The sequence below is a fragment of the Typopeltis vanoorti genome, chromosome 2 (genome assembly GCF_054136105.1).
Source record: "Typopeltis vanoorti isolate ZY-2024b chromosome 2, IOZ_Tvanoo_1.0, whole genome shotgun sequence".
Taxonomy (NCBI): domain Eukaryota; kingdom Metazoa; phylum Arthropoda; class Arachnida; order Uropygi; family Thelyphonidae; genus Typopeltis; species Typopeltis vanoorti.
In genome coordinates, this window is record NC_143550.1 from 173,395,679 (window position 1) to 173,418,996 (window position 23,318).

The 23,318-nt window shown below is 35.9% G+C and overlaps 2 protein-coding genes across 2 annotated transcripts in view; both read right to left on the reverse strand.

Annotated features, from left to right (window-relative positions):
• The window catches only part of LOC150109674 (protein Wnt-6-like), a 47,341-nt gene extending 39,526 nt beyond the window's left edge, over nucleotides 1–7,815 (reverse strand). The window contains exon 1 of the mRNA XM_090402927.1: nucleotides 7,548–7,815. Within this exon, the coding sequence (XP_090259053.1) occupies nucleotides 7,548–7,645 (98 nt within the window). The 5' untranslated portion in view covers nucleotides 7,646–7,815. The remainder of the gene's footprint in view (nucleotides 1–7,547) is intronic.
• Nucleotides 7,816–10,722: 2,907 nt separating this feature from the next.
• Nucleotides 10,723–23,318, reverse strand: part of LOC150109675 (protein Wnt-1-like) — a 63,413-nt gene continuing 50,817 nt past the window's right edge. The window contains exons 3-4 of the mRNA XM_090402939.1: nucleotides 17,339–17,604; nucleotides 10,723–11,370 (exon numbers count right to left, since the gene is read on the reverse strand). Coding sequence (XP_090259065.1) covers nucleotides 10,879–11,370; nucleotides 17,339–17,604 — 758 coding nt within the window. The 3' untranslated portion in view covers nucleotides 10,723–10,878. The remainder of the gene's footprint in view (nucleotides 11,371–17,338; nucleotides 17,605–23,318) is intronic.

Here is a 23,318-nt window from a genome sequence, read left to right on the forward strand (position 1 = left end):
AAGTGCTGCCATCTCTTGGTACCTAACCCTAACAGGATATGTTACTGTCAGAAATAATGTGGGTTCTACGGTCGATTTTCTTGAATTTATAGGACGAAAAACCCGAGTTTTGGGGAGGAAAAAAACCCATATTTTTATTATGTACTTAGTTTATTTCTTAAACTGCAGCATAGGGAAACTCCGCACTGAGGATAAGACCATAACAAGCATTGTTATGGTCTTATCCTCAATTACGTTGAAGTTAAATTACGTTGAAAACAGTTAGTAAAGCATCCTTTTATTCCCTTATAGATAGTTGGCGAGATTATTTAGCCCTATCTAATCTTTGGAGACTAAGCAGTGCAATTTCCACTGGTAGCCAATCAGAGATAGCTGGCTCACCACGACTATCACTAATTTTACGAGGGATCCTTGGACTTGCCCATCAGGTTCCTCTAATAGGATATATTTTTATTGTCTGGAGTAGTGAGTTCTAAGGTCGATTTTCTAGGGTATATGGGACGAACAATCCGAGTTTCTGGGAGAAAAACCGCTTTCCATATCAGAGATCAACTAGGAAACAGATTGAAGATGGGCTTAGAAAAAGTTCCTCTTTTCGGTGACTAGAACTGAACTTAGGTCTTTCTTCGGGAGGCCTGGTACAGTGGATGCAAGCGTCCCTTTCACTGAGCTATATACATAGGCCTTACGAGAAGTAAAGCATTTTTGTTTTTGTTTTATTTTATTAGTGTATAAAATCTTATTTTTTTATTAATTATATATTTTTGTACTTTTATATATTTTACATTATCTGCAAATCTTTTCTACAGAGCCGACACGGAACTTTTATCGTCACTTTAGGCCTCCATAGGCTGAGAGTTAGCCCTAGACGAGGAAATTCATTTCCCACCGAAAGCAATCACGAGTATCCATTCCCAAGAGCCACTAATCCGCAGCCTGCTAACTGAATCGCAGATATGCTAACCACTCGTCCAATCAGGCCGTCAGGAAACCAAACGATTTTTGGAACTGTGTGCTCCGTGTGTTATATCTGTGGAGAGAAGAAAGATATTTATTGACCAGAAGGTCGAATCCCAGATTGTTGGAATGGAACTCCTATTCTATCAATTTATAACAAGTAAAGAAATCGATGCAGATAATCATAAAAAAACGGAACATTTTACAATGCAATTCTTGTGTAGTAATACCAGTCTTTATGAAAACGGTTGAAGATGAACGTCCATAATCCAATAAATAAAAATGATACTACGTGTTGTTTCGAATCCCATCTAGGCCGCAAATAAACTTTATAAGGGCGTTTCAGCTGAAGACGAGTTTCCAATCTCATACCGAAATAGATGGTTCCTTCCCTCTTAGAAAGAAAGAAACTCGAATTTTTCATCCTAAAAGAAAAAAAAATGGGAAGGTAACCAAATAGAAAGTACACAAACGTGCAAATGAGATACTGGCGTTATAGCTTTAGTTGCTTGGGACATAATACCAACTAAACCAGAGAGCAACTGAACAGAACAGTTTTTTTTGCAGAGAATTTTGGATTAAAATGATCCAAATGAGATGATTAATAGTGCTTTTAATTTCATAAATTCCTTAGTTAACCAAATTCCAAGAAGCTAGGTAAGAATTATTATTATCATTGCAAATACTGCCAAAAAATTGGAATTACAATGGAACAAACTCTTCCATCAACCAGTCTTGAATATAGGATTTCTCCAAAAACGAAAATTATTATATTACAGCGTGCTTACAACAAAATTACTACATCAAGAGAGCAAAGCTCATCATCTCCACTTCCTCATACCCCAGCACATGAAACAAAAGAGGCAAAATCATACTAAGTTCAGTCGGAAACAAGGCATATTCCAAAAGGCATATTTGTTATGTCGTTGTTTTCTTAAATATTTACCTCTGTTGTTCTCCTTGTGCCTACTGAGATCTGGCTTCTAAACTGACTTTCTGGGGCTGTTTCTCTCTTCGAGCTCTGACGAAATTTATTTCTTTATGCTGCGCGTCATCTTTGGTGGTCAAACTGCAACCTTTGAACTTTCGTTCGCACGATGATACACGACTTTATACAAGGCATATTTTAACATTGATGTTTTTGGCAAATTAAGATTCCATCTATTTTAGACAACAACCTTAAACATAGTACAATTTAATATTTATTTCCTCCTTCGATTTCATTTTAATTTAAGATTCAACCTCTTATTTTATATTTTAATTCCTTTTTTTAGCAAGGTTAATATCTGCGTCTTCACATATTATGTCTGCTTTGTCAAGGCTACAAGTGTGCTTTTGCTTGATATTGTTCTCTTGTTAAATCTTGAATGGAGCAGGTCTATTCTTGATAGAGCCATTATTCAAGATCTAACAATATCCTTGGAAAGCCTTACAACCTGTCATTTCTGCAAAGAGCCAGAAACACTTTACCACATAATGATATATATATTGTAGCAAAGAGAAAGAAATTTGGAGTGCTTGAACAATGGCAGCCACAGATCCCAATCATAAATGAAAACATATTCTGACTGAATGAGAAGTAAAGTTGAGTACAGACAATTATCATTATTTGATGATCGTAAGCTATTTGGATTTGCAGGTGTGACTCAGTATATTAAATAAATAGACGGCGCGTGTGGGGGTGGGAGGGGATCATATAATCAGCTGTCAAACAAGTTTAGAAATTAAGTAAACATTTATTTAAAAATAATAAAATATTCATAATTAAACAATGGTTTGTTAAATAGAATAAAACTTGATGTTATTAATAATATACGCTCGAAAAATAACTAAAAACGGAATGCAACGAAGTTCGTATATATTATATTTATGATTTGTAATTGTCAACTGATAGTCCTTGTGGAAATGGTGGTTGCTTCAATAGCGCTGGGCTACTCGAAAAAAAGACCGTTATAGGTTCCAGTCTAGTTACCGATTAGAGAAACCTTTTCTAGAGCTTGCTTCAGGTAGTTCTCGAGTTACATGCTAGTTGAATTAGAGTTTTTACCTGCTTTTCAAAAATGAAAAAAAAAAAAAAAAATCCACCACTGGACTGACACCATTACAGACGATAAAATAATATTAGTTTAGGGCCAGAGATGGCAGTAGTTGTTCGTATTCTCTCTCTCGAAAATCTTGTTTCATTGTTAGCTTAAGCTTTCCATCAGTGAAAGGCTAAAGGATGAAAACTACCCCGAAAATCAGTTTAGGACTAAAGGAACTACGCCTAGAAATTTTGGGGAATAAAAGGCGTTAGAATATTTCTTTTATTTATTCATATTCATTTTAGGTATCATTCACAAAATGCATAAGCGTGAACCCTCATTAGATTCGTTTTATATCCTTATGCACGTTGTTCCACGACTTTGGCTGAATAAATTTGAATGAATTCATCAATTGGAATTCCTACAAAAATTTGTCGACATACACACACACACACACACACACACACACACACACTGGATTAGTTTTTCATTAGGAATACCCCCCCCCCCCACACACACACCGATTTACATATTCGAAGCGATAACGAAGTACCATGTGATATCAACATCACGTGGGGGCTATAAATGGGCATACTTATCTTCTGTATGTAATTAGTAAATATTTGCTAGTAATGAGGAAACGTAGAGACGTAAGTCAATTTGACGCGGGGCAGATAGTTGAAGCCCAGAGCAAGTGCCAGTATTTCGGAATTAACCACATTTGTTGGTTGCTATCATATTAATATATCAGGACTGGATTAACCATGAACAGACATCCAACAGAAGGACTCACATTGGTCAGCCACAAGTGGTTGATCCCAGTTGAACCTGAGCATCTGGTATCTCAGCAACAGTCATACGGCTCACTCACCAGTACAATAGCGGGCAGTTCGACCCATTTCCACATGCACCATTTGCCGTACCTTGCTTCGTTTGGGATTCCACATCGCAAACAAAGCCTCGTAGTCCATGGAACGTCGGCAATGGACCCTCGACAGATGGAAGAAGGTCGTCTGGAGTGACGAGTCCTGTTCCCTGCTGCATGATGCTGATGGCCGGGTTCGCATTTGGCGTAGACAATACGTTGATTCCAAGGTTGGGGGTACAATAGGCTGGTGGAGGTGGTGTTATGACCTGCGGAGAGTTTTTTTTTTTTTTTTTTTAGCAGACTGTTAGTCGACTATCTCCATCCATATCTGCAGAAGGTCTACCCGACCACAGTGCAATCTTTCAACAGGACAACGCACCTGGTCAGCAGGCTCGTACAACTACTGAGTGGTTAGAGGAACATGACAACGAATTTGCCACATTGTCTTGGCCCCCAAACTCCCCTGATGTAACCCAATTGAACATGTGTGGGATATGCTAGAACGAGGTGTGAGGACTGCTCATCCTCCTCCATGGAATGAGCGTGAACTGACGGAGTTGCTGCAGAAGACATGGGTGGAGTTACTCATAGAGGATGTTCGACACCTTGTGAAATCTGTTCTTAGGCGCCTGCGTGCCGTGATTACACAGAGAAGTGGACCAACGCGTTATTCCTAATGCAAAACTAACTCACTGCATATGTATATCATGATTAAATAAATTTAATGACTAGAAGCCGAGAGATATCAAAATAGAAGAAATGCTATTTATAATTTGAGCACACGACTAGTTTCGGTTTCTTTGAAAACTTCATCGGGTGCAGAACATGAAAAGAGAAATACCAAAATATCCATTAACAAGCGGCAGTTATGAATTAACTTGCAAACGTATTGATGACATTTGAGGGCGTTCTGGATGCCTTAGTAATGTTGGACTCGTTCACGCGGGCATGATCTTGTCTACGCCGAAGTTGGGTAGCTGAAGAGTGACAATCAGCTATGACAAATTTTTTATTTTGATTCAAGACTGATCAATGAAAGTGTTTTCGTTGTAACTGGCCCATATCTCATTGGGAAAAGGATTTGATAATCTAATAATAATTCCATTTTGGTTTGGTATAATATAATGAAATGTAGTGTTTAGCATCACTTCAACATTTGTCAGATTATTTCCATCGGATTACTTAGTAAATCATTACAAATTACATTCGGTATAGATGTCAAAAATAGCTAAAGGTTCAATTTTCAATCGGTACCAAACAACAGTATAGCAAACAGTGACTTCATTCTGTATAATGAAGTCACACAACAAGAATGCGACTGCGACAAGCACCTTTTTATAATTTCGCAATAATCTCCTTACTTCTTTATATACAGCGCAGTTCAAGAAATTCTGTAGAGGTAAGCAATCGGATCAGTGTATTTAAAAGTTAAAGTCCCCCCAAAAGATGCATAATAGCAGCTATTAGTCTTATTCTGGTTTGACACTGCCATGAAGTCTCAGGACTCACCGCCCGATACCATTCTCTGAACTACACAGTCCACGCACACATACATATGTATTGTAAAAAAAAAAAAAAATAACAAATCATATGCAACATAGTCGGGTTTCAGGCATCCTTAAGGACCACTGAACTTCAGTAAATTTGTACCTCCATCCCCGATCGAAATCGGAATCGAAACGATTTGACATATTTTAATACAGATCCTGAATAACAACTTTTATGAAATTCCATCCGCCCATTCAAAGCAGAATTATTAACAGCAATTTGAACAATTTTATCAGATGAAACCAAATGAAAACTCATGGGCATCATCTGGTGTGCATACTTAATTCTAAATTTTGTTACATCCCTCCCAGCTAGTGTGGAGTATGTTAATTACAATATCTAAATTTCGCACGCTCCAGCCCCTTATGTCTGTACAAATGATCAGATTAAAAAAATCGAGGGACTTCGGATGATAAGGAATGCCATTTTATACATAAAATGGTATTCCTTGTTACATGAAATTGTTCTAAATAAATAAATATAGTTCAACATATTTCTTAATTTTTTTAACATATTTAAGATTACAAAACCACATTTCAATAAAATACATCGAGTCCTCTTGAGTATGAATGGTCAGACAAAATGAATTTAATAGGCGCTTAAGCATTTATGAAATGCACCTAACAAGGGGAATTAGACCGAATACCATAATTATGAAAAAATTTCATGTTGTATATTCCATTAATGATTTAGAAGAGAATTTGAGAAAACGCTAGGAAAAATAGGTAAGGAATAAACTTAATTGGTAAAGAATAAGTTGAGGTAATCTCAAATAGATATTACCTCTTGACAACTCCTATTTCCAAATTAAATCCAGAATTTTATTTTAATTGTCAAGAAATTACTGAACCACTGTTTTAAGTTTTAATGATTTCTAAAAACATTTAAGGAACCACAGGAAAACTGTATGTCGAATCTTATGGAAATGGAATGTTATATAGAGCGATAAACAGCCGAAAATTTGCCTTTACTCTTTAAGGGTTTATACCAAGATGGTTTGGTATTAAATCAAATGAAAAGCAGGGTTAAGTGCTATCTATGCTGTTATTTATAATCAACAGAGACCACACACACACACATTATTAAGGAAAGAGATAGTAAGCATAACTGATACTAAGAATGTCCGATAATTATTATTATTATTATTATTATTATTATTATTATTGTTAGCGGACACATCCAAGGAGTCCTTGGACTCTACTCCGCTATGCGCTGGCTCCCCTGCTACTTAATTCTCCCACTATACAACTACAACTCCGTTACCGCCCATCGCCACCAACAACAGTATTTTTTTTTGTCTAAATTTAGTGTGTTCTGATAGCAGATTTTCCTGTACGCGGAGAAGAACGTAACGTTATTATTATTAATAATAAAATATACATAATCAAAGCTAATCTAAGATGATATATCCACTTAAACAAAAATAGAGAAAAAAAATTAGTAAAATGAGTATTTGAGGGAAAGAGACTAGGCTGTCAATCCCACCAAGACATAGGGTGGGACTGACAGCCTGGAGCGCTTTAGATTATCGAAATGCAAAATCAAATTGGGGAACGAAACAACTGAAGTGTTATAGGAAATTAGTTATGAAATATCGTGTTGAACTATCATGTGTGGTGATGATAAAATGATAATAGTGATGATACTTATTTTTTCTGAATATCCAATATTCCACAAATATGACACAAGTAGTTCGCAAAATATCTGGATCGATTAAAAAAAAAAACTTGCTTGAAAAGTTGTTAACAAATGATATAATAAAAGGCAAAATATCTATGAAAACAAACTCCTGTGTGTGATTACGTGATTATTGGAATTAGTCAAATCATACAACATAAAACAGAAAATTGTCTCGATATATTCTGCTGATTAATTTCTCATAGCATTCCGTGCTCACTTAAATGTTTAAATACCTTATGTTACCTGAAATAAAAACTTCAAATATTAGTATATAAAAGTCTGAATTAACCACTTTAAATAGTGTACGTTTTGTATAAAAAATTCTGATTTTCTGCAGTAACTGTCTTAAATCGTGAAGGATCCGTCATCGGTTGCCAGAGGAAATTCAGTACAAGCAATGCTTTTACTTAAAGAATATTTAAATAATTTTTAATTTTTTTTTAATTTACTAAAAAGTAAATTATTCTTACCATCCATGACAGGTTTCCAAAATATACAAGAACGTCAGTGCTATACAAAGAACTGTAATATCCATTTCTGTGATTTTTTGTCTGCAGTGAGAAATCATTTTCGTCTGCCAAATGTTTCGTATTTTATCCACTAGATGTTCTGATATTCACAATTAAATTCTCTTTAACTAACTACAATATAATTTAGCAATCTTAATTATATTAATTCACTAATAATAATGCACACAAAAATATTAGGCAGTACGACTCACGTGCATTCATAGTTACAACCTTATTTCACGAGTGTATCCAGCTTAGTCATTGGATTACTTGTAGACTTTCACATGTACCAGCTATTTTATAGACATTAATATAGCAATTTGGCCGATAGGAGGAATTACAGTGGTTGCATTATTAATCGAGTTGTTATGCTTGTGTATGACGCTCATTGTTGTCGAGACTACATGTCCTTTTTTTGGGGAATATGAATGCCGGTTATGGAACAGAAGTCGACAGGATGGCAGGCTCCAAGGAAGGTAACAGACACTTGGCTCAAGTGTTGCTTGTTGTCACAGTAACTGTGGTTGGAAAGCGTTATGAAAGTCGAGTGAGAGAGACGTAACTTTAGAATGTAAACAAACGTTGCTTGTAACTGAATCCTTATGGAGGCATTTTTCTTTGTTTTAAAATGATCCTTCCCGGAAGCGGGATGCTAATGATAGTTTTTAGAGGTCACCTATTTGAGTCTTGATTGTGTTTAAGGTCAATCTGTTTTTTTTTTTTTTCAAGTTATTTTTATGAAATATATTTTTTGCTTAAAAGAAAGCAAACCTTGAGACCAGACCTATTTTTAGCGTTTCAAATGTAGCTATTTTTGCAAGTTTTCTATCCTTTTGCGGATTTGTTTATTTATGCTGACGCATCGTCAGAAAACGTAACAAAAATTATAATTTAAATGCAAAAAAATACTACTTTTGCGTTTAATGTTTTCATTTGCATATTTGCAAATTACTTTAGCTGGTTTATAGGAAACAAAGGTCAAATGAATGTTTGTTCGGGGAAATTAATGTTTTACAATGACAGAGTTATGCTACACTTCAGTTTTATATCATCTGAAATCTTACGAAAACTGTAGGTTTTGTTCTCAAAAGCGAAACATTAATTTTGTAGTGGGCATTAGATGAAAAAACACGATTTCATAAACATCAAACGACGATTCTTAATTACTGTGAAATTCTTCCTTTCTTTAAGTCGTTTCCCTATGTGTCTTATTCATTATACTTTATTACATAATCATTATGTACAGTAGCGAACAAATTATCCGAACACTCACATTTTAAAGAAAAGTTTTAATTACGCATGAAAATAAGTGTAAAAATTAAACTCAACTTCACCTAATAATTTATGTGCTCCTCTATTCCTAATAAGTTGATTAATTCGCTTAGGCATTCTACGTTGGACTTTCTTATTTCTGCATTTCGAAACCATACTTTTATAATGGATTGTATTATGTTATCTTTTGTATCACAATTGAATTTTCCAAGTCTCTTTTTCACTATGGCCCACAAATTTTCTATTGAATCAATGTCAGGAGAGTTACCTGCCCACTGAAGTATTGAGAAACTTTCAGGTTTTTTTTTTTTTTTTTTTTGAAGTGTGACATGGGGTGAGATCCTGTTGGAAGATAAGTTCTTTGTCTTTCTGGATCTGCGGGACCATTCTTTTCTTGAATATTTTTATGTACTGGTCACTTTTCATCATACTGTCAACAGGCACAAGTCATCCTGGACTGCTGTCTGTAAAAAACAGAACATCTTTTTAGTTGAGTATTTAGGAACTTGTTGAAGGTAGGAGGGAGAAGTCTTCTCAGCCACTGATTTGCGAACATAGGGTACTCGCTCTCCTTGGACAAAAAAATGGCTCTCATCTGAGAATATGACCTTCTTCCACTTCTCAACAGTCCAATATTTGTACACTTTTGCCCGCTGGAGCCTCTTTTTCTGCATAGCCTCTATGCAAAAAAAAAAAGAGTAAGTGTGAGTACTTACGATCTTGAGCAAGTGTAATTTTCCTTTTTCGTCCACATTTTCCTTTTCTGTCAGGAGAAAAGGTATGTCTCCCTAAACCTCTTTAAAATCGCATTAACAGTATCCAAGCCAACACCACACTCATTGGAAATTTGTCTTAGATGTGTGCTGAGAAAGAGTAGATATTTTTGAACTCTTTCTTGAAGGCGTATATGGATGGGATGTATTCATGACTATAATCCCTGTGTTCATGGGGCCGGTTTGCCTGTTCTGGGGAACGAAAAACTCGAGTTTCCGGTTGTAAAAATCCCTACCTCCGTATGAGACCGGCTAACTTATCTTTCGACGAAAGATACCAGATAAAGTTCATCACGTCACTGACGGAAATCGAACCCAGGTCTTCCCAACCATAGGGCTTCATCTATACTGACTGAACTATGGAGGCTGTGATAATTCTAGATATACCCACCCTGAGATAGTGTTCCACTATCTCAGGGTGGGTACATCTAGAATTATTTCAAGTCACGAAACATTTTTTTAGAAAAAAAAAAGCTTCCTGACGTGAAAAAAAATCAAATATTTCAGATTAGATACATTAAAATAGTAATTTAACGCATCTTAAAAAATTATTTTAAAAAACTGCGAAAAACAAATAGAATCCAATTACATTAATGTCCATAATTATAGAAATTGCTGAAATAAAGTATTTTAAGGCAAAACTTTATGTATTTAGGATTCTATTTTTAATTTGCGACATGAAAAAGAAGATAATATTTGAAGTTTCGTGTCAGAAGAGGTTCAAACAAAGCACAACATTTAAGGATTTAAAGACGAAATTAAAATGCATGTAGCTGTTTGTAACGTTGCGCATTTTAAAAATAGACGAATATCTTCTTTTGCATTACACTGAATAATTCTAATCACAATAACTATGAAATTGTAATTAGGAATAAGAACTTTAAAATAAGTACTCGACAATTTATTAGACAGTAGAATAAATACACACCAGGGGTTTATACAGGGGAACTAGTGGTCCATTACACAATAAATTATCACCAGCAGCTTAAACACCTCAAATATACATAATAAAAACGAATCACCAGTCAATAGAGAGGGACATTTGCGCTCACTACCCCCTCCCGTACAGTCAGAAGTTTCTCGCCTGTAGCGAACATTCGTGTGGACGGTATTTGTGGAATGAGGTAGAATATTCTGGGAGTCTCACCGTCCGAGATGGGAAGTGGAATGCTGAACGATCTCACTGACTCGGTGACCTTAGCGAAAGGTCACGACTTGGAATTGACCCACTGCACGGTTGGTGCACGTCATAGACAAGTGTTGACGATTCTGCGGCTCTTGCACACCTTACACTCCACTTGACAGCACCAGTGGAAAGTGCAATTGCAGCGCTCCTCCTCGTCCCTGATCTGCGTGTGATAGCCACGCCCGCAACACATGATTTCGCATCCATCGGTTCCTATTGACGAATGGTTGCACGGACGTCCTCGAGTCCCCGACACTCCCGCTTTGGCATTGGAGGAGCAAAAGTCAGGGGAGGACTCGAAGTAAACTAGATCCATCTTCCCCGGAGGCTTGTGATTCGGATCTGCAGGTTTCAGTCGGAATCGCTGCTTGCGTTTTGCCCTGCGGAAGTTGCCTTGATTGCTCACCAGAACTTTAGACGCTCCGTCGAAGCGGTCCTTCATGTTATAACCGACATCGCGGAAATATGGCAGTCTCATCCAACACGTTTTTACGGAGCAGCTTCCCGACATCCCATGGCATTTGCACTCCCTTCTCATTTCGGTAGCGATGTGCTGCAAGAAGAAATACAAAAGGACAGCATTAGTATTCGAGAGCAACAGCCTAACATGATGCTTAATATTAATAATAATACAATAAGTTTTATGAGAATGTTATCATGTCATGAAAGCATGTTAATCAATTTTAAGGCTTCAATTAAACCTTAAATACTTTTAAGTATCAATAATGTATTACTTTTAAACGCAAGTTTTTATCATTGATAATACAACTTATTGAAAACAAAAGTATCCATAACATGACTTCCACATAAAACTCCGTATACAGGGTCAGCTCGGCGATTAGAAAGTATTCTAAGACGTTGTCAATTTGCTGTGAAAATCCTGATGCACCGAGTGAATAAAGCCTTCGCTTTCACTCGTCAGATTGAGGGTTCGAATACCACTGTGGCATAGATGTTTGTGAGAGCGAGGATAGATAATTTTTATAGCTTGGTATGATTCATCTTTCTAACCGAAAGCCTATCCACCATTAAAAAAATGTCATAACAAGTTCAACGTCGTTTTGTCAGTGAGACTGAAAAAAAAAAAAACTTTAGAAAAGTAAAACCATGACGATTGATTATGAAGTTGATCCCTTCGAATTTCTGATTGTAGCTATATTCGCACGCTTATTCGAGCTAATAAAAAGCAACAAGGAAATCCTATTGATGTTCGTTGGAATTTTTGTTTAACTTATTCGAGTGTTTTCAAAATAAACAATAACAAATAATAAATACATGAATAATAACTTGAATCACATAATTTACAGTGCAACACAGTATGCGTTACTTGTAGTGCATTTCCGACTTTTATTCTTCCCACCTAGTTAATTATTTTTTTTTATTTCAGATAACATTCAGCAGGGATCCGAAACTTAATCCCGAAACTATTAGTGCATGACTCGTGTCATTAATCGCGACTTTTAAGCATATAAATTACATAAAAATGACATAGTTTTCACACAACAAAATAAGAGAAAAATCACTGTTTCATCAGTTTTAAACATTTACACGAAAATAAGTCATTTGCGTTAAAGTGTTTAATACTAATAAAATAAAATGTTGGTTTTGCTGCTGAAAATGTGACTTCACTAACAATTTTCATTCTACTTAAACTCATGAATCCCAACAGCACGCGATATAAAATGAGAAAGCTAATTAGAACACCGCTATATGCGCTTTTTTTATTTTTTATTTTTTTTTTTTTTTGTATTATAATCCCCAATATTTGAAAATTCTAAATACGGGAAGCAATAAATTTTTCTAAAATATGTACTAATAAGCTACGATGTTGCGATAATTATTTGTAAACGCATTTAAAAGAAACGAAAAATGTTCCGAAGATAAGGATAATGTTGCTACAGAAAATTGGAGATGAGATACTGACTTATAATAATTTTCTTAGAGGGATTTAAACATTTTTTTCTTTATTCTGTAACATTTTGTTCGAATTCTTTGCTTTTTAACATTACCCAGTGCAGAAACTCTTCGTGATATTTGCCCACCTGGCGCGGAATAGAAACTGAAATGAAAATTGCTGGTTTCTTAGGACGCCTAAAATTGCCAAATCTTGAATATCACCTCAGTGTACGAACATGCCAGTAGCTGGGTTTTATCTATTACAATACTGTTGCGGAGCATCTTCATTTACCGATACGCCTGGAAAGTGGTGTGGCCTGAATCTATTGGAGATGCGTCAACCTCCTTGTCAAATTCATATATGAAAGTTTCAGAGATAGCACACGCAATGAGTTGATGTTTTTTCCATTCGTCGGATTTCTAGGGAAGTGGGAAAGTTTCCTGCAAAGGAAGCAAAACGCCAATAAATACACTGGTATCATTTCTTTGCTTCATTGCTACTACTAATTGCATGATGATACACAGCCGTGAGTCCCCTTTTACGGGGAGGTACGGCACCATCTAACCCCCCCACACACACACATTTTATCCTGGCTCCAGAACTGGCATAGCTGACGAATCAGACCTATGGCTGGGTCAGTATTGCTGACTGTAATCAGTGTGTGTTCATTGGACCAGTTTGCCTGCTTGCGGATGAAAAACCCCAGATAAACTGGTGGAAAAAACCCTGCTGTCCACGTCCAAGACCGGCTAACTTGGCTATGGCTGAGGAAGATCCTTAAGCTCCTCGCATCATCATCGGGAATCGAACCTAGGACACTCCTTCGCCAGGCATATGGTTGCGAAGCGCATAGCCACTAGGCTAACCGTGCGGACTGCTAATTCTAAATAACTAGCCTTTTTCTCGCTTATTGTTCCATTGATTTGAAGTTTAGCCTAAGTAAGACAGATTCCACTCTCACTATTTTCGATATAGATGAGCGTAGTTATGACTGTCCGTTGTTTAGAGATATAAGAGCTTGTCTGATTTTCAATGCTTTCAGAGTCATAATAATTCTGAACAAAATAAATACATAAAACTCCTACCCCTTTTATTGACCAAACAGGTGAGTAGCCAGTCTTCCCTTCTTCAAGTCTTCACCGATAGCAGACCCAAGCTATGAATGAATCAAAGTGTTTCAGGAGAGAAAACATATGACAGACAATTGCTGTCATCTGGTGGTCCTAAACGGTAACACTTGTACACGTATATCAACGATTTTCCCGGTACCTTTGGTTCCAGAGCTTTGTCAGACCAACAGAGATTGCGTAATAAGAATTCATTACCATCTCGAACTACTAATTATACCTGTCCCACACCACGGACTGCTAGAAACTTAATATTCAATGTAATTTAACTGCGAATTAAGTGATTAAATGAAATATATTAGCATAAATAATGCTGTACAAGCTGATATGCAACTGTGCTTATGCCTCACACCACCACTACTGTGAAATGGCCCTTGCTTAGGAGCCCTAGCTAGGGTTAAATGTAAGCAAAATATGTTAAGAATCGATCAAAATTAAGGGACCGCATATCAAGTGCAGATGTAAGTAATTAAGGGAGCGTGTTAGACACAATGGCATCTTTAATAGTGGGAATTCTACTGTCAATTTTTCGATATGGAGTTAAAACCCCTAGTTTCCGGACGAGAAACACTAGATGGACATTCCAAAGATCAACTAACTCAATAACCAAGCAAAAAACAGAGGCTGGCACATAGAGGCGGTGGAGGAAATGAGCATTAGTTCACCCTCAATAAATTAGAGCAAGAATAAATAAATAAATATATAAGAAACATTATATAATGTGAATTGTTCTATGTTCTATTCAGTATCTCTTAATTAGAATAAAGTAAACATGTTATTATAATTATTTACATTGATTCATCTATCGAAATTGCAGAAAACAAGTCGTGAGAGTTAATAAAACAAGGAATGTTATAATGGGAAGTCTGGTTCAGTCACTCGCAATACACATGGATACCGTTTATAATTTAATATACCACATGAGAGGCGTTAGCTACAATACAGCCATACACTCAACAATGCGGCGTGAGGGCGTCTCTAGTACTAAAGCTTTTTGCTTCCTTACCTCTGGGTAAGGAAGTATATCATATACAATCACAAACAACCTACTCATAGTGGGATTCGAACACACAGCCTGGTGACTGAAGAGCGGATAAGCTGACCACTCGGCCAACGAGGCCAGCAAAGAAACAACTCCCCTCCCCAGTAATAACCAAATCTGATGCTTGCCTATTAAAATGACCTTCTCTCTCTCTCTCTCTCTCTCTCTCTCTCTCTCTCTCTCTCTCTCTCTCTCTCTCTCTAACAAGCACGCACGCACGCACGCACACACACGCACGCGCGCACACACACACACACACACACACACACACAGTGTTTTATGGAGTATCTTTTTTTTTTTTTTTGCACCAATAGACCTGACAGAAAATGCTACAGCCTTCTCTCACTTCGCTTTCTTTTTCTTTTCTTTTGTTTTTATTCAAATATGAGATTATTTATCATATAATTTTTTTTTCAAATCGTTCATATAATGTTTAAACCGTTCATTATTTATTCTTTTATTGTTCGCATTAACTAGCGCCGAGTTTGTTTGTTTTTTTCTTGGCGGCGGGGGGGGAGTGACATTTTGGAATACAGCACAAGAAATTGTGCTGCATTCCAAACATTTTATACATTTATGGACTCTATATTGTGTGGATTTTTCTATCACTAGACTTCAGAACTTTTCAAAATCACTTAAAAGTACAAAATGATCTTTTACACACAAATACATTTCTCGATTCTACTGCATGTTGAATAAATCCGATTGCAATACAACGCACTTTACAACTTTACTATTAACGATTCAATATTAATGAGGTATTTGTTATAAATTGCTGAATATTACGAGAGTGGTCTGAAAAGTTCTCGGCCTCGACCATGGATGGCAACAGTATCGGCAAGATTTTTTTTTTTCTAAGTTGGTACATCTGTCATAAGCATCCATGTGAAATCGCAAGTCATTCTATCAAGTAGTTTGTCTTATACAGCTGTCGGAAACCAAAGTGTTGTGTGTATCCCTTGAAATGGATAAAATGGAGTATCGTTCGGTTATAAAATTCTTTGTAAAAGAAGGTTTAACGTCAAAAGAAATTCATTCGAAGTTCAGAAACGTTTATGGACACTCTTCTCCTTCGTTTTCGACAATTAAGAAATGGGCTACCGAGTTTAAAAGTGGCCGTACCAGCCTTGAAGATGATCCACGTGAAGGACGTCCAAAAAGTGTAACGATACCAGAAATCATTGATTAAGTGCACGATATGGTACTGGATAACTGGAGAGTCAAAGTGATTGAAACTGCTGAGACTATAGGCATTTCAAAAGAACATGTAGGATAGATTTTGCATGAAGAATTACAAATGAAAAAGCTTTGCGCAAGATGAGTGCTGCGCTTTCTGACAGCAGATCAAAAATACACTCGCATGAAAATCTCTGAACAGTGCTTGGAACGTTTTAACAAGAATGAAACTGATTTTGTGTCGATTTATCTATGGATGAGACTTGGATTCACCAGTACACACCAGAATCCAAACAGCAGTCAAAATGGTGTACAGAAGCCAGTTGTTCAGTACCAAAGAGACAAAGTCATGGCATCGGTGTTTTGGGATGCTAAAGGCATTTTCTTTATTAATTATCTTGAAAAGGGCAAAACAATAACTGGGGAATATTATTCCGATCTTTTAACCAGACTAGATGAAAAAATTATTCAGAAAAGATCCGGTTTGCAGAAGAAAAAAATCATTTTTCATCAGAACAATGCACCTGCCCACAAAGGTGTTTTGGCAATGGGAAAATTTAGAGACCTACACTATAAATTGTTGGAACATCCACCCTCTTCCCGCAGACTTGGCTCCCTCTGACATCTTTCTCTTCCCAAAACTAAAACTCTTCCTCGCTGGTCAGCATTTTTCTTCGAATCAAGAGGTGATTGCAGCTGTAGAGAGGTATTTCGCAGATCTTATCGAGAACCACTACAGGGATAAGCATCGGTGGAATAAATGTATTAGTCTTAAGGGAGATTATGTTGAAAAATAAAAATAATTTTGAAATTATAAATTTCAAAATTATTTTTTCATTGTTAGGCCGAGAACTTTTCAGACTACCCTCGTAATTAATGGCTTCTGAAGAAAATCTAAAATGAATCGAAAGATTTAAAAATTAACTAAGAATGCTTTAAGGAATCTTAAGAATGTATAAAATGCAATTAATTATATAGAACAAGCTAAGTTTCAAGATACATATCGTTCTAATTTTTAATTTGCAGTGCACAAAGGTAATTGAAGAAAACACGAGGGATGGGGGGGGGGGCCAAAGTGTCGATTCTGATTTGTCCTACTATGATCTGTACAAATTCACGATCTTTAACATCAAAACATTAACGTCATACTATGTTTTCGTTTAAAGACATTGAATATATATTGACTGGGCAATATATATATATATCCAATCATGGACGATCTTGAAGAGAAAGAAGGGAGGGGAGAAAGAGAACGACTTGATAACAAGAGCATACTCACAACTCTTCCGGCCTCGTTGTTGTGGAGATTCATGACGTAGCGAAGATCTCTTCCTCTTTCGGCTGAATCTACGAACATCCGGGTAAACTTGTAACCGAAATCAATGTTGTCGCTGCAACCTCCCCATTCCCATTCTGGACCACTAGCGCCTCGTTGTCGGTAATCACACGTGCAAGACTGAATGTTTCCTTCGCTACACGCGCGAGCAACTGCGTGGGCTACTCCGGCGCTTGTAATAGCATACACAAACGCCGTCTCTCGACAACCTGAAGAAGTAGAGAAATAAATAAAAATATATATTATTTAAAAAAGTGTTGGTCAAATTGTGAAAAAACAATGAAAAAATTATGAAGGAGCACATCTACGAATAAAAAAATAACAGCTGGCTTGAAAAATATATCGTTTTTCATATTCCCGAGGTTTTGTTCGAAAGATTTTACTTAATACAAACATATTTTGAATGGAACTTCAGATTAAAAAAAAGTAATTAAAAATAATTTACAGTATTATAGAAACCCTTATATCTTACAACAGAAACTCTTAATCTGACAGTTCACTTACTGACTTCAATGCCTGTGCCAAATTTCTTAACACTCCTTTGCTCACTGTCACGCCACAAGCGCACTAAATAATAATAATAATAATAATAATAATAGAGAGCATATTGAAAAGGTGTCCAAGATAGCTCACAGGATTACTCGGTTATTGAAGAACACACCAGCATGTAGAGATAAAGAAGTTATTATTCCTCTTTATAAGGCGTTGATACTTCCACATATACATTACTGTGCTCAGATGTGGTCGCCTGGATTCCTTGAAGATGAGGAAGTGGTAGAAAAGATTCAGAGGAGAATGACCAAGTTGGTCAGTGGAGTAAGGCAGCGCTTCTCAAACTGTGGACCGCGACCCCCTTGGGGGTCGTTAGTTTTGTTGAGGGGGACCGTGAAATAATGAAAACAAATTTAAAATGTTTTAAGACTAAATATTTCACCTGATATTGACTTTTTGTGTAGCAGTATTGAAACACATCCATCACATTAAATTGTTATTAAACTTCTTTTATGTTTTTAATTCTTATTTTGTTTATTACTAATCGTTTTACGTTTCATGTGCTTGTACTGCAAATGTACAATAACAATATATCTATCTATATAAAAAATATAAGATAACGTGCCATGTCAAATGTGTATGTAAGATGCTAAAAATGTAATATTTGCATTTGATTTTTGCAATATTCGCTGTGTATGTTTTGTATTGAATATAAATACAATAAATATTATAATAATATATGTCTGTGTTACGATTTTTTTTCGATGGGGGCCGTGAAATATTTTAATTTTTCCAAAGGGGCCTTTACATCCATAAGTTTGGAAGCACTGGAGTAAGGAATGCTCCCTATATTGATAGATTAAGAGTTTGTAGATTGCAGAGGTTGGTTGATAGGCGGAAATGATGGGATATGAAAGACACATTTAAGTTACTAAAAGGTTTTTATAAGACTGATGAGGGGGGGGGGAAATAATTTAGCAGTGGGATAGTGATGGAAGGACAAGAGGTCACCCTGGAAGCTGGGTAAGAGCGTGATTAGCAAGGGTGTGAGAACTAGATTTTTTGCTTGGAAGGTGGTGAATGAGTGGAATGCGTTGCCAGACTCAGTTGTGAGTGCTTCGTTTGTCAATGAGTTCAAGAAGAGGTATGACAGATATTGTGTGGAGAGTTTGGGTCTCAATCGATGAGTCTTCTGACTCCATAGAGATGCTCCTTTAATAATAACAATATCAGTGGTGTACGTATAAGCAAGTTCTTTAAAGATAAATATATTAGCCTCTCAACAAAAATCAGAATCGTGAAAGCAATGGTGTTCCCTGTGGTGCTGTATGGATGTGAAAGTTGGACCCTGAGGAAGAGTGAAAGAAGGAAGATAGATGCATTTGAATTATGGGTTTGGAGACGTTTACTATGAATACCATGGACTGCAAAACAAACCAATAAATCAGTGATAGACAAAATAAAGCCAGATTTCTCCCTTGAAGCTATGATCATCAAGCAAAAACTGTCATACTTCGGACATATTATGCGAGCAAATGACAGTCTTGAGAAGATGATGATGCTTGCTAAAGTTGATGGAAGCAGGAGAAGAAGAAGACCAAGAATTAGATGGGTGGGTGGAGTTAAAGAAGCAACTGGAGTGCGCTTGGAGGTTCTGAAAGACATGGTCAGGGACAGATCGGAATGGAGAGTGTATGTTCGTGGAGTCGCCAGGAGTCGAAAACGACTCGATGGATCATAACACAACACACGTATAAGGATACGAAACTATCTGTACCCACTATTTTAAGATGCATTCCTCATTGCCGAAATATCAACACATCAGCATGCCAGAATGGAGCTTAAATTTCTGAAATTTCTTCGTTTCGACATAATAATAATAATAATAATAATAATAATAATAATAATAATAATAATAATAATAATAATAATAATAATAATAATAATAATAATTATTATTATTATTATTATTATTATTATTATTATTATTATTATTATTATTATTATTATTATTATTATTATTATTCGGTTTGGGGGGAAATAAAATGGAATTCGAGTATTCTGGTAATATAATCAATAAAAAAATCAAAGTATTTATTTTATAGACTTTCGATATAGATTTAAAGATCGGACGGATTGTTGTTGTCGGTGATGGGATTTTTTTATTCACACCATCAAAACGCAGCCAAAACATATTATTCACAACAACAAATTATTATTATTATTATTATTATTATTATTATTATTATTATTATTATTATTATTCATGCTGTGTCAAGCAGTCGAGTTAAATTCAAGTTACGTTGGTACCGGGAAATTTCTTTACCATTTATGAATATTGGTGCCTTTGTAACCCTTAGAAACAGGATTTGCTTTTAGAGTGCTAGGCAGCTTGAAGAAAGACCGTTATAGGTTCAATTCCAGTCCCTCTCCAACTATAATCGAACTTCTTCCAAGCCTTTCTTTGGCTGGTTCCCAAGACAGTCGATTTTTGGCACGAACGAGCAGAGTTTTACTTTTAGCGAACTGATTTTAACTCCGCATATAAAAAATCGACAGTAGACTATTTCAGACAATAATATAAGTGGTAGCGTTTAGGCCCACGAGATAACCATTGTACTCTCTATCAGCGAAGGCTAAAGAATGAAGCATGGCTGCCCAGCTCTCATCAAAAAGTTAGGACTATGGGCTCTTCCCCTTACTCCCCTCTGAGGAATAAAAGGTAAAAAAATCGAATGTAAATGTAAGTGACATTCACTGAAAATTCATATCAAAACTTCGGCGTTATCGGCAATCGCTTTTAGTACAGACCATATATAATTTAAAAAAAAAAATCTCCAACACCTTTTGATTTTCTAATAGGGGTATTTCAGAATTTTGAGTAATTGCACTCCTCCCTAGTGTAGTAACAGTAAAAGAAACAAATATAATAGTTCAGCGATGTCCATCCAATTCACTTTTGTTCCCGATGACAAACACAAGTTTTGAAATGTTATTTTGAAGGCTTCTAAACGTAAATCGCTTTCAATGTCCATAATTACACCTGGTAGGATAATAATGTTTTAACCAATAAAGATTTTTTTAACAAAGCACAGAATGACATCATTTTTATAACTTTCTATTCAGTCCAACCCAACTCAGTCAAGTAAAGACTGAGTTGGGTTGGACTGATTGGATTGGAACGGCCAAGGTAACTAAAATTATGCGACCAATGTCTTGTATCTGAACCGTCTAATTCACCGTCAACTGAAATACGTTTATACACATTTCTCGCGGATGGCATTCGAACAGTCATATGATAGAGTACCAAATTAAGACGAGAGAATATTAAGTCTGCGTAAACCAAAATTAACAAATGTCTCCTTAAATTAGCAGAGTAGAATTTCGTACTGCGTGAAATGGTGAGTCTAAACAAAATCAGAAGTACCTGATGATAACTTACCTGCGCATTACGATTTGTCCAATCGGAGAAATTCGGAGTATTAGAATTCAAACTTATTCAAAAGACTTATTGTATAGTTACTTTATTTATTTTAATTGCTATTCCTTCAATGAATATTTTATGAATTACCTCCCTCTGTAGAAAACAGATTAAAAACCTATACACAAAAATGCAAGATTGCTCAATAAATCTATGAATTCTTTTTACTTCACGCACATTCCAACAGCAAACGTTATATAAATACCAATAACATCTTTAATTTATTTTGGAGATGAAATTACACGCTAGTCGTCTGCTAGTTGTTTACAATAAGCAGTGAACGTCGCAATACTTAATAAGCATTAAAACGTAAAAAAACGAATTTAGATAAGGTAAGGACTTTTGTTTAAATTAATGCTATTTCTTATTGAGATTATTAAGCTTATTTTGAGTAGCCCTTTATAATTGGCGTAATTGTTGTAAAAGACTTTAAAGATGTTATTTGTATTTATATAACGTTTTTACTAATGTTATTCTGTTTATTAAAATGATGCTGCTTTTATTTTAAGAACATTAATAACATTTTATAATGTTATTAATGCCATTAAAGTGTGATAATATTTGTCTACTATAATTTGCAACACGTTCGAACAGTTATTTAATTCTTTATAGTCATCTACCCCATAAATTCCACACTTTTATATCCATCTCGGTAGGCACATTTCCATCAAAATTCCACAACTTTTTTTTTAAAGGCGAAATTCTTGTTTTCCTGCTTCTCCGGAAAGCACATATTTTGATAGCTAATTTTATGACCCTTGACACCATGGGGCAAGAAAGAGAGATCGCGTGTATCAACCAGTAGCCTTCATTTAGCTTAGCTCACCTGTGACGCTCTCTAGAGCGGAACTAAGACGCACCCAAAGGCTGTCGAACGATGTGTGCCACCCGAGATAGGGAAAAAGAGTAGAATCAAGGTTACAGTTAAATGTATGAGGTGTGGCCGAGCAGATTTTAGAGGAAGTAGCGATGCTATCAATCAATTATCTATATGGCCCAATGTAATTGTCCATGTAATGACTGGTAATTACAGTTCACTTCGCTAACTAAGTGAGAGCTACGCCAGATTTCCCGGGAGACAAAGTACCCCACAGCTACAAAAATATGGCGTCAGTCTAGTCTGGAATGTTGACGGGATTTAATGAACTCGTCATCCTCTTTCCTTTTTTGCTTCTAAAAAATATCCTGCGACTCGTTTTTGTCCTGTGAATACAGGTTTTGCTGTAAACATTTACTCAAAAAAAGAAATTTCAGGAGATATAAATCTAGTAACGATAAGGATAATCAAATATTTGAGGCTTTCAGGTCATATGCTGCAAATGGACGATTGATTTCGACAAGGCTCATTTATTTACGATTGCAACAGTAAGCTTTCCGACGTTTCGCGATTCTTGAATGTTATTGGGATATATATATATATATAACAATTATAAAATACAGGGATAAAAAATACTCTACCACTTTTTTCTTCTTTTTTTTTTTTTTTTTTTTTTGGCGCGGGTAGATAGCGTATTCCCTCTTCACCCACCAATCCTTTCGAATCTCACTTTTGATAGATGTCTTTAGGTGATAGAAAACGTTTATCGCCAGCTCTAAGTCAATTTCACTGCTTACTGTCGGCCTGAAGTTGCTTGAAAAAAGTTCCATGTTTGCCTTCAACGCAGGCTTTCTGGATTATCTTAGCCAGTTCATAGTATTAATGTACTTAAGGCTTACAGCTTCCGTAGGTGGATTCACATAAATAAAGTACCAAATTTGATATGTCCGTTCATACAGAAGATACCTCAAATGGCATAAATAACAAATCAAAGAGACACTTTGAACCATACGCTCATTTCAGGTATTTAATTTCTGAAATTTTTAGATAATTCAAATAAAAAAATAATGCCGTGAAATAAATTCATCTGCAGAACTTGTTCTACATATAATTTTGGTATATTATATAATATG